The sequence below is a fragment of the Macaca thibetana genome, chromosome 10 (genome assembly GCF_024542745.1).
Source record: "Macaca thibetana thibetana isolate TM-01 chromosome 10, ASM2454274v1, whole genome shotgun sequence".
Classification (NCBI taxonomy): domain Eukaryota; kingdom Metazoa; phylum Chordata; class Mammalia; order Primates; family Cercopithecidae; genus Macaca; species Macaca thibetana.
Genome location: NC_065587.1, coordinates 28188663 through 28207119, shown reverse-complemented (window position 1 = coordinate 28207119; position 18457 = coordinate 28188663). Strand labels below are relative to the sequence as shown.

General features: G+C 42.3%; 1 protein-coding gene across 7 annotated transcripts in view; it reads left to right on the top strand.

Moving 5' to 3' along the window:
- Window positions 1–18457, top strand: part of SPECC1L (sperm antigen with calponin homology and coiled-coil domains 1 like) — a 343168-nt gene that overhangs the window by 276142 nt on the left and 48569 nt on the right. For all 7 annotated transcript variants that reach the window (XM_050746048.1, XM_050746046.1, XM_050746050.1 and 4 more), the window contains 2 exons: window positions 15565–15648; window positions 17736–17892. In XM_050746048.1, the coding sequence (XP_050602005.1) occupies window positions 15565–15648; window positions 17736–17892 (241 nt within the window). The remainder of the gene's footprint in view (window positions 1–15564; window positions 15649–17735; window positions 17893–18457) is intronic.

Below are 18457 nucleotides of genomic sequence, written 5' to 3'. Positions count from 1 at the left end.
CTGATAAGCTGGTTGTGTACACATTTAGGGGCAATGGAGCACAAGATGCTACCTTCCTGGCACGAAGACTTGCCTTCTGCCCTGCTTCTTGGCTCTGGTTCATTTGTTAGTCATGAACTAAGCTCTTTTCTCCCGTCAGAAGATTTTGCTAAGGGAACAAATAGTGGAAGGTTTAAAGTTTTCTTAACCCAAATACTCTGCATCTCTCCTTCCTCTCTTTACATCCCACCTCCCAGTTGAACCCACAAAGGATTTTCATGTGTGCATTGCAGAGATCTTGGCCTCACCATGGCCTGGTTGTTAACCTCAACCTTTTTGGTGCTGTCTCCTCACCTGTAAATTGATAGTGAATACCTAGCTCATTAAGTTCCTGGGCTCTTAACACCCGCAGCTGCTGAGATTGTCAAGGACTGCTGTGTCCCCAACCCAGCCAGCTTAGTCATAATCTGATATGACCTGTCAGTGGCATTTGGCACTGCTGAACACTCTGTCTTCTAGGACATTCTTTTTGGTTTCCCTAATACCACACTCCTGTGCCTTCTCTCTGTCAGGCTACTGCTTCTCCCTCTCCTGTGTGGCTTTTCTCCTTTTTTTTTTCTTTGTTTCTTTTTTTTGTTTTTTTGAGACAGTCTCACTCTGTCACCCAGGCTGTAGTGTAGTGCAGTGGCACAATATCAGCTTACTGTAACCTCCACCTCCTGGGTTTAAGTGATTGTCCTGCCTCAGCCTCCCGAATAGCTGGGATTATAGGCGCGGAGCACCCCACCCAGCTAATTTTTGTATTTTTAGTAGAGACAGGGTTTTGCCACGTTGGCCAGGCTGGTCTCGAACTCCTTACCTCAGGGTGATCTGCCAGCCTCAGCCTCCCAAAGTGTTGGGATTACAGGCGTGAGCCACCGCACCCAGCCTGGCTTTTCTATTCTTCCTGACCCGTACATGGAGGTGTGGCCCAGAGCTCAGTACAGGGCCTCTGTTCTTTGTCCTCACTTTCTTTGTTATTGTATCCTGTCTCATGACTTTAAATACTATTTTTGTGCTGAGGACTTGTCAGATTTGCATCTCTCGCCTGTTCTCTGGACTCTAGACTCATGTATCCAGTTGCCTACTTGACATCTCCCATTTTGATATTGAATATTCTCAGTGTCTCCAGGACAAGATTTCCCCCATTTTCCAAACTTGTTCTACATGTAATCTGCCTTCCCTGTCTCCATTCATGGCAGTTTCATCCTCAGAAACCTTGGAGTCATCCTTAACTTCCTTCTTCATCTTAGACTTGTTCAGTTGTTTAGGAAATCCCACTGGTTCTACTTTCAAAATATGTCCAGAATAAGAGCATTGCTCTTTTCTCTACTGTCACCTCCCTGGTATAAGCTACCATCATCTCTCAGCTGGGTCCTGGCAAAAGATTGCTAATCACGCTCACTGTCTGTTCTTGACACTGTAGCTTGAAAAACAGGAATCAAAACCTACTACGCTAGTCAAACTCTCTACCGCTCCCCATTTCTTTTAGAGGAGGAGCCAGAGTTCTCTCAGGGGCCTCCAGACCCTCACAGCCTGGCCTCAGTGTCCTCTGTAGCCTCTTCACTTTCTTGCTCACTCTACCTCACCACATGGGCTTCCCCACTGTCCCTCAGCAGTTGGGCATACTCCTGACTTGGACACCTTGTACTGGCACTTCCTCTACTGGAACCTTCTGGATCGAACCTCCTCAGCAAGGCCCTAAGTACCTTATTTAAAGATAGAAACCACTCATTCTCCCACACACCCCTTTCTCTGCTTGCTCTCCTTATCACTGGCCCCCTTCTAACATCCCATATGATTTGTCTATAATTTTTATTTCTTTCTCTCATTTCCCTAAATTGTAAGGCCCATAAGGCAAGATTGGTGTCTGTTGTGTTCACTGAGGCATCCTCAGCACCTGTAGAAGTACTGGACTCTTGATAAAAAATTGTGAGATGAGTGAAAGAAAGAAGAGTTAAAGTTTGTAAAGTGCTTAGCAAAAATTCTTTCCCATGGTAAATCTTTGCTGTTTGTTTTTATTACTATATGTGTGAACTTTTTCTGAGTAGCTCAAGTGGCTGAGAATGATAGCTCTCACTGGCCCACAGTCAAATATTTTAGACGCCTGAGTTGCCTGCAGGATTTTGCTTAGCTGCCAGCAAATAACTAAAGCACCTATACAAGTTGTGTCCTTGGCATCTTTAAAAAGCTCTATGTGTTGAAGGCAGAGATGAAAACCAGGAATTCAGGAACATTTTCACTCTGCTGCTTGGTAGGTATGCCCTAGTTCTGTCAATAGTCAGCCTTTTGACTTTCTTCAGTCTGCGTTAAGTGTGGTCAGAGCCAGTGCAAGCATGCAGCAGCCTCTGAGAGTAAGTGTAACCCTGTGCCAGTGCCCTAAAGCTGTGAGTCCAGCCTGGGCACAGTGGTGTGGCTGCAAGCCTGAGAAAGCCCAGGAGGAGAGACCCCTATCTGAGGGCACTGAGGTGATCCTGGGGCATCAGAGCACACTGATGCTCCATGTTCCAGGTGGCCTCTGAGGAGAGTGGAGTGTTGCACTGGGAAATGACTCAGGGTCTTCCCATATCTCCTGAGCTCAGCTGAAGCCAACCCTCAAGGCCTTCTCCACTTTCCACTGCTGCTTTCCAGGCTTATCCTGATGGGGTCAGAGCAGGGCGAGATTTACCAGGGGAAACCAGCACCAGTTGTGTGTCTCAAGCTTACCTGAGTCACTTGTTAAAATATAGGAATCTTGGGCCTCCCCTCAGATCTAGTGATGTAGACTCAGTAGCTTGGATATGCCATTTTCACAAGCACCCCAAGTGACTCAGGTATAAGTGACTTTGGAATATTATTGGGCAAAGACGGCGGTTTAATTATTTCTGTTACCTTGGCTTTTGTGGGTGGAGAATGGGTGTGGAAGGTCTGTAGGCCAAGGTTATTGAAGACACAGATTAAATGCGTTAAGATTCTATTCCTGGCTCTCATTTTGTCATCTGGTGATGCATCAAACGGTAGTGCCAGCGGCATGGGGTACATGCCGTCAGTGTACGTAAAAGCTGGTCTCATTCTCCACTTCAGTCTGTTGTCATGCCTTAGTGGAGCCTGGTTGAGACATTGCAAATACAGGAGAAAGGAAACACACTTAGGTGAATCTATATCACAGTAGTTGATACTGTGATCTTTTATCATAAATAGTCATTCAAGAAAGGAACCACTCAGAAAACTAAGAACAACCAAGTGATTCGTGGTTTTCCAAATTGTGATGAGAGTAGGATTTCTGAGCTCTGTCTTGAACTGCTTTTCTTCCTTGGTTGTCTTATTTACTTTGGGATGAATTTAAAAATACAGTATGTAGTTTTCATTTTAAAAATTTCGGTGTCCTCATTACTGAAGTTTAAAAACATGCTGCCTCTTGGAAAATGGCGTGAACCTGGGAGGCAGAGCTTGCAGTGAGCCGAGATTGCGCCACTGCACTCCAGCCTGGGGAGCAGAGCGAGACTGTCTCAAAAAAAAAAGATGCTGCCTCTTGCTCTACAATAGTTTTTTAATCTATTATCCTTTAGCATCATGCACTTGCAGGAAAATGTTTCATACCAGAGAAATCTTACTATAAATGCACTTAATCAAATGCTCTTTTGTTGGTGTTACCAGCAGTTGAATTAAATGGCTAGGGTCATGACTGGTGCCACCTTAGTGAATCTTTGTAGATAGTATATGAATATTAGCATTTGTGCCCTAAGCTGAAAAGCACAGATTCTGCTACCTGCTACATGGATACAGGTAGTTGAAAAGTGCACAGTGACCAGATGAGCTCCAGAATGTTAAGCATAAACCTCAGCTGGCTGGTGTAAATGGTTGAGAAGCCTGGGATTGCCCAGTGTCAGTGTGACACTATCACTGTGTCTCTCAGCTCAGGCATATAGATATCTTAAGAAGTTGGTTAGTCCAAGTGTAGTTGTGTTCTTTAAGGAAATTCATACCATTATTACCTGTCTAAATTGTGTTACTTGAGGTTAAAGATTTTTGTAAACTGAGTATTTTGAAAAAAAAAAGGATTTATGTTAAGGATACATGCCATAAATTTATATAAAATTAGGAGGTTTTACTGGAAAGCCAAACCTTCTGCTCAAAAAGTTTCACAGAATTGTCTTTTTTTACTCTAAATCAGATTTTGCCTCAGCTTTAGATCTAGCCTTAGGCCATGAAAGTCCCAGGATAAAATGAGATAGAAATCCTACCCCGCTGCACTTTACAGTCTAATTGCATATTTAGTTTTCTCCTTCTTCTTCCTCTTCCCTGTGGTTCTTGGTAAAAATCAGAATATCTCAGCTCCTGTTTTCTCCCCAACATATTATGATGAAAATTTTCAAACATAAAGAAATGTTGCAAAAAGTTGTGCTGTGAATTATCCACATACAGCCTAGATTCTGTGACATTCTTTTATATTTGCTTTATCACAAAGTAAGTTATAATCACTACCCTTCAGCATGTATATCAGTATTTAAGGTGTTCTGTCTCTCTGTATGTTTAAATTCTTCCTTTTGAAATAAGTTTAGACTTAACAAAAATATTAGAGTTCTTCTAGCTTCCCTTATAGGAACATCCTACATAACTGTAGAACAATTATCAAAAGTAAGAAATTAATATCAGTAAAATATTATTAACTAACCTACAGAATTTATTTGGATTTTACCAGTTTTTCCACTAATGTCCTTTTTTAATTCTTGGATCAAATTGAGGCTCCTACTTTCCATTTAGTTGTCTTATCTCATTAGTCCCCACCAGTCTGCAACTGCTTCTCACTCTTTCCCTGTCTCGCATGACCTCAATACTTTTGAAGAATACTTGTCAGTTATTTTGCAGAATGTCTTTCAGTATGGGCTTGTCTGATATTGTCTTCTGATTTAAGTTGCGTTTATGGGTTTTGTTTTGTTTTGTTTTGTTTCGTTTTTTTGTTTGTTTTGTTTTTTGAGTTTTTTGAGATAAGGCCTCACTCTGCAACCTCTGCCTCCCGGGTTCAATTCTCTTGCTTTAGCCTCCCGAGTAGCTGGGATTACAGGCGCATACCACCACACCCAGCTAATTTTTTTGTCTTTTTTGGTAGAGATGGAGTTTCACCATGTTGTCCAGGCTGGCCTTGAACTCCTGACCTCAAGTGATCCGCCCACCTCGGCCTCCCACAGTGTTAGTATTACAGTTGTGAGCCACCATGCCCAGCCTGAGTTTATGTTTTAATGGAAGGGATACTGCGGAGGTGATGTGTCCTTTTCAAGTTGTTTTATCAGGAGTATATGAGATTGACGTGTCCTGTTACTTCTGATGTTAAATTAACCTTGTTCACTTGGTTTGGTGATTGTCTGCTAGGAATTAGTAAATATCTTTGTGTTAGTCCATTCTTGGATTGCTGTAAAGAAATACATTAGGCTGGGTAACTTATAAAGAAAAGAGGTTGGCCGGGCGCGGTGGCTCAAGCCTGTAATCCCAGCACTTTGGGAGGCCGAGACGGGCGGATCACGAGGTCAGGATATCGAGACCATCCTGGCTAACACGGTGAAACCCCGTCTCTACTAAAAAATACAAAAATCTAGCCGGGCGAGGTGGCGGGTGCCTGTAGTCCCAGCTGCTCGGGAGGCTGAGGCAGGAGAATGGCGTAAACCCGGGAGGCGGAGCTTGCAGTGAGCTGAGATCCGGCCACTGCAGTCCAGCCTGGGCAACAGAGCAAGACTCCGTCTCAAAAAAAAAAAAAAAAAAAAAAAAAAAGAAAAGAGGTTTAATTGGCTCACAGTTATGTAGGCTCTATAGGCGGCATGGTGCCAGCATCCGCTCAGCTTCTGGTGAGGCCTCAGGAAGTTTACAGTCATGGTGGAAGACAAATCAATAGCAGGCATGTCACATGGAGAAAGGGGGAGCATGAGAGAGAGGAGAGAGGTGCCACACACTTTTAAATAACCAGATCTCACAAGGACAGCACCAAGCCATTCATGAGGGATCTGCTCCTATGACCCGTAGCTCCCACAAGGCCCACCTCCAACACTGGGGATTACATTTGAGCATGAGATTTGGAGGGGACAGACACCTAGACTGTATCAGTTTTGTTCCTTCTTAAGCTTTCTCTCACTGATTTCAGCACTTATTTATGCATTTTGCCCACAACAGTTATTACTGTGGTGTTTCAGTGGTGGCTTTCTATTTCTTCATTCCATCTATAAGGAATTATTTATATGTATTCTATTGACATCACTCATTTATATTGGCATAGACTCATGGATATTTATTCTTTGGATTATAATCTACTACCATTTTTATTTGTTTTGTTGTCAGATTATTCCATCAGTGGCTGTTGAGAGATTTTTCACATTGATTCCTTGTTCTTTCAATGCACCTTCCCTCTACCCCTGAAGTATTTTCTGGCACCACAAGATGCTCCAGCCCCATCTTGTTTTGTTTTTTTTCCTGCACTAGCCCTGGAGTCAACCATTTCTCTAAGGAGTTCTGGTTACTTTTTTTCTTTTCTTTTTTTTTTTTTTTTTTTTTTTTTTTGAGACAGAGTCTCACCCTGTCACTGGAGTGCAATGGCGTGATCTCGGCTCACTGCAACCTCCAACCCCTGGGTTCAAGTGATTCTCCTGTCTCAGCCTCTCAAGTACCTGGGATTATAGGTGCGCTCCACCATGCCCAGCTAATTTTTTTGTATCTTTAGTAGAGACGGGTTTCACCATGTTGGCCAGGCTGGTCTCGAACTCCTGACCTCATGATTCACCCACCTCGGCCTCCCATAGTGCTGGGATTACAGGCGTGAGCCACCGCGCCTGGCCAAGTTCTGGTTACTTTTGTTAGAGAATAGTATTTAGAAACCAAGATCCAGGCCAGGTGCAGTGGCTCATGCCTGTAATCACAGCACTTTGGGAGGCTGAGGTGGACAGATCATGAGGTCAAGAGATCCAGACCATCCTGGCTAACATGGTGAAACCCCGTCTCTACTAAAAATACAAAAATTAGCTGGGCGTGGTGGTATGCACCTGTAGTCCTAGCTACTCCGGAGGCTGAGGCAGGAGAATTGCTTGAACCTGGGAGGCAGAGGTTGCAGTGAGCCAAGATCGTGTCACTGCACTCCAGCTTGGCAACAGAGTGAGACTCCATCTCAAAAAAAAAGAAAAAAAAGAAACCAAGATTCAGGTGCTAGATGTGCTCATTGCTACTGGGGTTTCACAGCCTTTAGTCCCTCTCTGGATAGAACTAGGGAAATTGTATGTATATGTACCAACCCATGTATATACACTATCTATCCTATCTGTCTGTCTGTCTGTCTACTTACCTACCTACCTATCTTGTCTATCTACCTATCCACCCGCCCACCCACCTACCTACTTGTCTACCTATCTTATTTATCTCTCTGTCTGTCTGCCTATCTATCAAGAACTGTAAGTTTGTACTGATACCTGACTCCAAGCCATCACCAATGGGTTCATTCCAGAATTTTCCCTTTCCTTACTTATAACTTCTTTCTTTTGGGGTTGAGAAACCTGGCTCTCATTATCTGCAGTATATTTATTTATTTGTTCAACCTTAATATACATATACAAAGTTACTTAAGCCAGTTCCTTTTTCCGTACTCCCTTCAGTTGGTCTGTCATGGTTTTGTAATGTAGTTAGATTAATTTGTCATAGTCCGCATTCTGTTCTCCTCCCCTCCTCCCCCTCCCTCCCCACTGTTCTGTTTTTTGTTTTTTTTTTTAATTTATATACAGTAAAATTTACACTCTCTGGTATACAGTTTTGTGGGTTTTGACAAACGCATAGCCATTTGTCTATCATCATAGTTACACAGTTCTGTACACAAGAGTTCCATCACCCCCAAAATTCCCTCATGCTACCCCTTTGTAGTCAACCCCTACCATACACCCCATTCCCTAGCAACCACTGATATGTTTTTCATCCCTATAGTAGTGCCTTTTCTAGACTATCATATAAATCAAATCATACAGCATACAGCTTTTTTTTAAAGTCTGGCTTCTCTCACTTGGCAGCATGTTTTTATTTTGCTGTTTTTGGGCAGAGTGTTTTATAAATATCAGATCTAGTTGGTTGTATTGTTCAAGTGTAGGTCTTCTATATTTACTCATTTCTGTCTGCTTGTTTCTAGGAATTACTGAGAGAATAGTCTTGAACTCTGAAAGTCTGGTTGTGGATTTCTATTTCTCCTTTTAGTTCTTTCAGTTTTTGCCTCATGTATCTTAAAGCTCTGTTGGTAGATGCATACCCATTTGGGAATGTGTTATGTCTTCTTAGAGAACTAGCCCCTTTATTTTTATGGTTTTTTTTTTTTTTTTAAATCTCTGATAATATCCCTTGTTCTGAAGTCTTTCTTTTCTGATATTGATATAGCTACTCCAACCTTCTGTTAGTGCTTGCATGATATATCTTTTTCTATCCTTTTAATTTAATTTAAATATATGTCTTTATATTTAAAGTAAGTTTCTTGTAGACAGTATATAGTTTAGTCTTTCTTTTTTATTCATTCTGACATTTTGTCTTTTAATTGGTGGATTTAGACTATTCTCAGTTAATATGATTATTGTTATGGTGAGATTAAAATCTACCACCTTGTCGTGTTTTGTATTTGACCCATCTGTTCTGTTTCTTTTTCCTGTTTCCGCCTTCTCTTGGGTCCATTGACCATTTGTTATTACTTTGTTTTATCTCTCCTATTGAGTTATTATTTGTATCCATTAAATTCTTTCAGTGGTTGCCTTAGGTTAAGATTTGTCAACCTTGCCCTTATTGGCATCCACATAACTGTCTGTTGTGGAGGATTGTTTTGTGCATTACAGGAAGTTTAGCAGTATCCCTGCTCTCTACCCACCAGAGTGCCAGTGTCACCCCCATCTCCCCAGTTATGACAACCAAAAATGCCTCTAATTTTTTATTGTCACAACTGGGGAAATGGGGGTGATACTCTAATAATCCCCTGGGGGGGCAAATTTGCCCACAGTTGAAAACCAGAGATACGGTTTTCACAGTTTTATTTGTCTAATTTTAGCAGAGAGATGGAAACTATAAGAGAAAATCAAGTAGGAAATCCTAGCCGATCTTGCATATTATCTGCCTTTTCCCTTAGAGACTTTGTTTCACTTAATATCATGTTTTCAAGGTTCATCCATTTTGTGGCATGAAACAGTTTCCTTTCTTTTTAAGGCTGAGGCTGGAAACTGACTCACACCTGTAATCCCAGCACTCAGGGAGGCCAAGGCAAGAAGATTGCTTGAGCCAAGAAGTTAAGACTAGCCTGAGCAACATAGTGAGACTTCATCTCTATAAAAATAAAAAAATAAATAAAATGATATATTAATCATAGTTATTTTAAATGCCCTATAGATCCAACATCTGTGCCATTTGGTTTTATTGATTACTTTGTGTCCTGGTGTAGTGAGCTGGGATGTGGGCTTTTTCTTGGCTTTTTGTATATTTTACAATTCTTTATTGAAAGCTAGACATCTTACATGGATAGTAGATTGATTTTATGCCTTGAAATGGACACCTCTTTTCTTCTACTTAGATCTTTAAATGTGGGAGTTTGAGTTAATCTGCTCAGGAGCTGGGCTGGGTTTGAGGTTTGTTGTTGCTGTGATTACCCTCAGTGCAGAACAGGCTTCCAGTTTCTCCAGTAATACTTTGTGTTTAGAGTGGGGAATAGTTTTCCAGAGGGCTTTTATTTTATTTTATTTTATTTTTTTTGAGACGGAGTCTCGCTCTGTCGCCCAGGTGGAGTGCAGTGGCCGGATCTCAGCTCACTGCAAGCTCCGCCTCCCAGGTTTACGCCATTCTCCTGCCTCAGCCTCCCGAGTAGCCGGGACTACAGGCGCCCGCCACCTCGCCCGGCTAGTTTTTTGTATTTTTTTTAGTAGAGACAGGGTTTCACCGTGTTAGCCAGGATGGTCTCGATCTCCTGACCTCGTGATCCGCCCGTCTCGGCCTCCCAAAGTGCTGGGATTACAGGCTTGAGCCACCGCGCCCGGCCCAGAGGGCTTTTCTTAATGCCTGTTCCAATTTCAGTTTTAGGCTGTCCTTTGCATTTCATCTCAGAACTCTCTTACAATGCTTTCCGCTGAGTTTTCCTATTTATTCATTCACTGAGGGTGTATTTTCCTTTATAATATTGGTCATATTTGTAATAGCTGCTTTTAAGTTCTTTTCTGCTATTTCTAGGACATAGGCCATCTTCAGGTAGGTTTCCATTTCTTTTGAGTATGGCTCATTTTCTTTTTTCTTTGTATGTCTAGTAATTTTGAGTTGTGTCTTGGGTGTAAGGATCACATATTGTAGAGTTTTTTTTGTTTGTTTTTTGTTTTTTTTGAGGCAGGGTCTCACTCTGTCACCCAGGTTGGAGTACAGTGGTGTGATCCTCACTCACTGCAGTGTCGACTTCCTGGGCTCAAACCGTCCTCCCACGTCAGTTCCCCAAGTAGCTAGGGCTACAGATGTGCACCACCGTGTCCGGCTAATGTTTTTGTAGAGATGGGGTCTTGCTGTGTTGCCCAGGCTGGTCTCAAACTCCTGGGCTCATGCTCCTCCTGCCTCAGCTTCCCAGAGTATTGGAATTACAGGTGAGAACCACTGCACCTGGCTGAGAGACTTGATTCTACTATATTTCTCTGCAGAATATTGGTTTTTGTTTTAGCAAGCAGTTAACTTGGCTCACCTCAGACTCCAAACTCCCTGCAACTGAAATACCTGTTCGATTATTTTGTGCGTAATTCAGCTCTTTGGAGCATGAGTACTTGTGGACTTCACAAGTCAGTGAAGGATTTGAACAGAGTTTATATACAAACTGTTGGCTCTGTTTTCGTGGCTCTCCCTTTCTGGTATTTTCCCCACACCCTCACTTTCCATCTGCTGTGGTTGTCCCAGGATATGTTGTCTAGTTCTTCAAGACAGTAAGACTGGGTTTTCTACCAAATTTTAGCTGGCCCACTTGGCTTCAATCAGCAAAAGCTACTATTTTAAAATCTGTTTGCCTATAAAGTTGATTTGGGAAACAATAAAGGGAAAACTACCTGTAACTATTTCTGCAATTAGAATTAACTAGCAGACCTAGTATGCTCATGTTACGTATTTGTCTGAAGTAATCAGAATGTATCTCTGTTTACGTTTATCCCTTTATCTGAGCCCTGGATCTGCTCCTCTTGGACTTTCTCAGATGCTATTAACCTTATGCTCTTGATGGATTATTTCCTTCTCCTGTATCTTCAACTTTACCCTCTTTACCAGCTAGCTCCTTTCTGTCATTCAAAAATACATCTTTCCTTTGTTAAGAAAAAAAAAATCCTCCCTCTCTTGCCCACCAGCTGCTATACTTTCTTCCTTACTCTTGCTCAATTTATCTCCACATCTTCCCTGTCTCCCACTCCCTCCTCAGCACATTCTAATCTTATTTTTGTCCCCACCAGTGTATTGAATTAATTGCTGTGACCAAGATTACCAGTAACCTCCATGTCACCAAGTGCACTCCCACGCCATCACCTGTGTGCTTACAGTTTCCAAACAATACATTCACATCAGACTTTTCTTTTGCACTCTCTCTTATTGCCTGGTCCACATTTTTCCCTGGGTATCTCAAAGGGTTCTCAAATTAAGTGTATTCACGTCTCTTCCTTCCATAATCCTCCTCACCTGTCTTACCTCTATATGTGGTACCTCCTTCCTTTTTACCTTCATATCCATCTGTCGGCAAGTCTGTTGATTCCACTGCATCAAAGAGCCCTTGAATCTGTGTACGTCACATACTCACTGGTACCACCCAAGTCCAAGTCACCATCATCTCTTACCTGTACACTCTAACTCATTGTCCTGCATAAACTGTTACCCCTCTCCAATCTGCTGCAGCCAGAAAAATGCTAACGTGGTAAAACCTCCATTGGCTCCACTTTGCCAACTAGATAAAGTTCAAACACCTTACCCTGGAGTTTGCCTATGTGACTCACGCTTGCCTGAGCTGGCCCTCTGGCCTACCTTTGAAGGCTTACCTCACTCTGCTCTTCCCCTCCCTCTGAACATCACCACAGTGTCCTAGATTTCTTTGGGGGTATGCTAAGCACTCAGTTGGGAACACTCTTTTTCTTCTAAGCTCTCCTTTGCCTGCATAAAAACTATTAATTATCCTTCTAATCTCAACTTTGCTGTCATTTCCTGAGGAGACCTTTCCTGTTCTCCCCTTAAGACCAGGTCACGGTGCCCGCTATGTTCCCAGAACCCCTGGTACTTGTTTTTTTCTTAGCATCCCTCACTCGTAATGACTTTTTGAATGTTTGCTTCTACTCTAGACTCCAAGTTCCATGAAATCAAGTTTGCTGTCTCCTTTCTTTTTTTCTCTGACCTTTGCACCAAGGCAAGTGCCTGGCAAGTAGTGGACACCCAAATGATTTTTGTTTAATGAATGAATTAAGACAAGAATAGCTCCACATGGCAGTAGAATAGAATCTGTTACTGTAAATATAATATCTCCTGCCTGCTACACTCAATTGTAATACACTAATCTTATTTCCTGAAGAGAGATAAACCGACAGTTTGACATGAACATGGAAGCCAGCCTACTTAGTAGAGTAGTAAATGAACCTGTGTTTTTACTGTGACAAATGCCTCTGGGTAGATTTGATTCTCACAGTGGAAATACTTCATGAAATGGCAGCAGTCTGGATTGTGGCTGTTAAAATTTAACACAAATAATTTTTAAAAGAATAACCTGTTTGGGTTCTCAGTGCGTTTTTGTGTATTTTCAAAAAGTAAGTGCAGGGCTGTGACCGAGACAGTCTGTCAAATTGAGGCAGACTTGGATCCTTAACCATGCAGTAAGAAACAGACTCAGCCAGCATTGGGCACATGTATCAGCAATACATTTCATGAACTTTTTTTTTTTGCAATTGTGCCTATAGTGTGCATTGTAAAAACTTAGACACGTTTTCATGTAGAGAATGACCAAGGCTTCTGCCTGTGTCTGTAACAAGCACCTTGTTTTGATTTATTTGTCTTTTCAACCTTCATTTTCACTGTCTTAACTTGCTGTGTTTTTCTTTGGGAGACTAAAATTTTTAGGGAAATAACCACCATTTCAAAATTGTAGAATGGAAAATTTGATTAAATGTAAATTGATTTTTGTTTTCTACTATTTCCATGTTCTTTTGACTTTGTTTTGTCTGTCAGATTTTGTGCATAATATACTCTTCCTGTATGGATAAATGCCAACTGCCAACAGAGTTCAGAATTCTGATTGATGCTTGCTTATGGGCTCTTTGCACAGAGATGATGTTTGTTCAAGATAAGAACACTGTAGGGACTCTTAAGCTATATACATCCCATCTTTGTTAAGCTCATCCTTCCACTCCCCTAGGCCTCCAAAGTAGTAAATAATTATAACCAAATGTTCCTCATACCCTTAGAAAATAAATTTTAGCTGGGCTTGGTGGCTCATGCCTATAATCCCAGCACTTTGGGAGGCCAAGATTGGAGGATTGCTTTAGCTCAGTAGTTCAAGATTAGCCTGGGCAAGATAGTGAGACCTCATCTCTGCAAAAAATTAGCCAATGGTGCATACCTATAGTCCCAGCCCCTCAAGAGGCTGAGGTGGGAGGATCACTTGAGCCTGAGAAGTCAAGGTGGCAGTAGCCAGGATCATGCCACTGCACTCTAGCGTGGGCAACAGAGCATGGTCCTGTCTTAAAAAAAGAAAGAAAAAAAAAATGAGGCTGGGTGCAGTGACTCAGTCCTATAATCCCAGCACTTTGGCCAACATGGCAAAACCCTGTCTCTACTGAAAATACAAAAATAACCCTGGTGTGGTGGCAGGCGCCTGTAATCCCTGCTACTCAGGAGGCTGAGGTGGGAAAATCACTTGAATGCAGGATGCTCAAGAGTTTGAGACCAGCCTGGGCAACATGGTGAAACCTCGTCTCTACAAAAAGTACAAAAATCAGTCAGGTGTGGTGACTCACACCTGTAGTCCCAGCCAGTTGGGAGGCTGAGGCAGGAGGATCACTTGAGCCTGGGAGGCAGAGGTTGCAGCGAACCAAGATTGCGCCACAGCACTTCAGCCTGGACAATAGAGGGAAACCCTGTTCCCCCCCCCACCAGCCCCCCAAAAAAACAAAAAACAAAAAATGAGAGAGCGAGAAGAAGAGGAAGGAGGAGGAGAAGGAGGAAGAAAAAGAAGAGAAAAGAAATTTTGGAGTGAAGAATATGTGTTATCCTTAAGAGATAGCATGATATGCCATTACCTTTGACATCATTATATTTTTAGGAGGGATCATGTTTAAATTGTCAGTTCTTAAAAGGGATTGGTGGACATTCTTGGCTGAGAGTCTTCATTACATACAAGGTTTGGTGTTTTCTCTTAGCCCAGTCACACACCAGACCCTAACCAGAAAGAACAATTCTGATTGTCCTTGTGACTGCCTCCCTGTGTCCTGGTCTGAAGAGTCTTGTCAGGTTGTAGCCCTAGGTAAGAAGTGTGCAGGAAGAGAGTCAGCAGGGCAACTCCGGTCTGTGTTTGGCGGATGCTGGCAGGGAAGCAGGTCCCAGGGAGGTGATGTTCAACTGAGACCTGAAGGGTGATCAGGTTAGCCAGGATTAGGAGGGAACAGAGGAGGAGGTGAGGGGACAGCTGGTGCCAATGCTCAAGGTACTAAAGGAACTCCCAAGACAGTTTGTATTTAGAGAACAAGGGAGGAGTAGAACAAGGTGAAGCTGCAAATGGAGATGGTCGAAGCAATATCTGATTGTGTCCTTCCCTGAAGGCTCAGAAATGTTTGACGCTTCCTTGTTGCCCTCAGACTAAAGTCCACATGTCAGGTAATGAAGGTTTTCCTTAATCAGCCTCATCCTCCTTTAAAGCCCCTTTCCGTGCTGTCCTATTTATTTTCCACATACCCCATGTTTTAGCCATACTTGCCTTTATTCTCTAACTTGAATGTCTTTGTACCTTTCTCTGACTGTTGTCGGCTAAAATATAGTTCCCCACCTCTTTTCAGTAAGGCCCAGCTTAATGTCATTGGTTTTTTTGAAGCGCCTTCCCTGCTGCCTGAAATCAAAGAGAATGTCTTCTCCTCTGTGGTTTGATAATACTTTTGTCATTTCTGTTACTCTGATTATCCCATCCTGACTTGTCTGTGGTTGTATATATTAATATGTATAGCTTCCACACTAACTGTAGGCACGTGAAGGCAAAGCTTTTATTTAGTTTGTAGCTCAGACCTAGTTGCAGTAGAGGATCTTTGAATTTTGGTGGAATTGCATCAAACAGGTAAGTGGCAGCCCGGAATTTAGAAGTATTCATCTGTGTGGGGCGTCTCATTCCTAGAGATAAAACATTGAATGGGATGTTCTTCTGTGTTCTGTGTATACACGAGTTGTTTTGGATAAACAGACTATGGGAAATTGTTGAAGTTCCCTGGATTGAGAAGAAGGATGAGCTTCAAGGTTGAAAGAAGTGAAACTCACCTTCTTTGTACCTTTATTACTTTAAAGTTCAGCATCAGATGTCTTTATTGGGATCCTTTCTACTTTGTACAGAGCATCTGTTAAGAACATCTTCAACCAGCCGGCCTGCTTCCCTCCCAAGAGTGCCTGCGATGGAAAGTGCCAAGACCCTCTCAGGTGATGACTTTGATCTGTATTTTTTATTTTTATTTTTTGTTTTTTAGAGACAGGATCTCAGTATGTTGCCCAGGCTGGTCTCAAACTCCTGGCTACAAGCTCTCCTCTCACCTTGGCCTCCCAAAGTGCTAGGATTACAGTTGTGAGCCACTGTGCCCAGCCTAGCTAGGCTTTAAATCAGTGGGAGGTCCTGTGCTCAGCTAAAATTACCGTCCAAAGGCATTTTTCTGTGTGTGTGTTCTTCAGATTCTTTCTCAGTCTGTTTCCTCTATTTGTATAAAGTTATGAGAGGTTTTCTCATCCAGTTTCCTAGCACACCACTTAAAAGAAACTACTGATTTAAGGACTATAAAGAACGGATTGAACGAAAAAGAAAACATAATTATAAAATTATGCCAGAAATATATAAGCATGTCATTTGAAGATCATATAATAGGAGAAAATATTTGTGCCCTTTGGATCTTTAAGGGCATTGCTTTACTAATGCAGAGTTACATTCTGCTTGTGGTTATCCTAAAATCATTGAGAAAATTTTAGCCAATAAAGCGGGGGTTGGGGGTGGGGGCAGCAGTTCTCAGTAATCAGGAAAAAACAATTACTGACAGGTAACATTGATTGCATTAAATCTGCCCAGGAATGATAGAGTCAATGGCTCCTGCAGATCTACCTTCTTCTGAGGTGAGAAAGAATCTGAGGTCACGAACTTTGTCAACTATGTAACTTGTCACTGTGCTCAGCCTGCGTTCTGAGCACCTGGCAATACTCAATGCTGCCTTTAGAAAGCTGCTGTTGTGGATCTGATACCAATGGCTGAAGTGCCTGCTCCCACTCAACGGTTCTCAGAACATTTTGTAATTCTAATAAGGTAGTACAATGTCTTACTATGCCAGACTTCAGTATAGGACTTTTCCAAAAGATTGTTGCTATTTCCCAACAGTTGACTTGATACATTTTGGTTTTCTGTCTTATTGATTTAGTTTTTTAAAATGTGCCCTGAGGCCAGTTGTGGTGGCTCATGCCTGTAATCCCAGCACTTTGGGAGGCCTAGGTGGGCGGATCACCTGAGGTCAGGAGTTCGAGACCAGCCTGGCCAACATGGCAAAAACCTGTCTCTACTGAAAATACAAAAATAAGCCTGGCATGGTGGCAGGCGCCTGTAATTCCAGCTACTCAGGAGGCTGAGGCAGGAGAATCGCTTGAACCCAGGAGGCAGAAGTTGCAGTAAGCCGAGATGCGCCACTGCACTCCAGCCTAAGTAACAGAGTGAGACTCCCTCTCAAAAAAAAAAAAAAAAAAAAAGTACCCTGAACTAGCATTACATGTAGCCCTATAATAAAGCATGCATTTCCTTTCTGTCCCTTTAACAGTGTTTTTGGCTGAATTTAGAAGGTTTGTGTTGTGTGTGTTGGGCAGGGCTGAGTAGTTACAAGTCTGGTTATAATTCACCTTTGGTTTTTAGTTGTATTTGTAATTAAATAGCTGTTTATGTAGTACTGACTATGTACTTGGTAGGTACTGTGAGGGGTATAGAGATGGAAAAGGCACACTCCTTGTCTATAAGGAATATGGAGTTCAGTGCATATTTCAACTATGCCTTTTCACAGTTGTTTTTTGTTTGTTTTTTGTTTTTGAGACGGAGTCTCTCTCCTTCTCCCAGGCTGGAGTGCAGAGTGGCGCAGTCTTGGCTTACTGCAACCTCCACCACCCCGGTTTAAGCAATTCTCCTGCCCCATCCTCCCATGTAGCTGGGATTACAGGCATGCGCCACCATGCCTGGCTGTTTTTTGTATTTTTAGTAGAGACAGGGTTTCACCATGTTAACAGGCCAGGCTGGTCTGGAACTCCTGACCTCAAGTGATCTGCCTACCTCGACCTCCCAAAGCTCTGGGATTATAGGCGTGAGCCACTGCGGCTGGCCTCACAGATTTTTTAATGGAAAAATAAGAAATACTTTCCCGTTATCAGTATTAGTTTTTCCTCCCGTAGGTAATATCTGTTGTTTTTGGAATCTTCAGAAAAAAAAAAAATCTCAAGAACTCAGTCTAAAATGGTTTTGCTATAAAGTGCATTATGACTGTTTCTCACAGTGTCCCGACGAAGTAGTGAAGAAATGAAACGGGACATTTCTGCACAGGAGGGAGCGTCGCCAGCCTCTCTGATGGCTATGGGAACCACGTCTCCACAGCTTTCCTTATCCTCTTCTCCAACGGCATCTGTAACTCCCACCACCCGAAGCCGAATAAGGTAGAGAACAGTAAATATTCATGCATTTCATGTGTACCTCTCCTGGCCTTTTGACAGTAAATGATCAAGTTGTAAAATGATGGCATTTGAGCACTGTGATTTTTCTTTTTCTGTGTGTTGTTTGCTAATCTTTCTTCTATCCAGAATTGGGTAAATGGAATAGAAGACACTGACAAAGTAAAAGTGATAGCTGTATCTTTTTTTTTTTTTTTTTTAATTAGAGAATGGTTGCTTGCAAAAGGAAGTATTATGAAATTTAAATACTGAGGAATGGGTGGAGTGTTAGGGAAGGCATCCCAGAAGGTTAGAATTTGAGTGGGGCCTTGAAGGTTGTAGACAGGGAGGGTGGGGGGCATTGTTGGCAAAGTACAGTAACTTGAGGGAATGTACGAAAGGGATGAATAAGTGAGGAGTATGGAGGGGGATGCTGTAGGTAGGTGGTTCTATAAATTCAGTAGAGTGTTACAGAAGGCCAGAGGAAGGTATACCTACCATATCAGGGAACAGTAGAAGAAGATTGACTAGGCAGGGGATGGCAAAGTGATGGAACTTTTTTAAAGTCAAA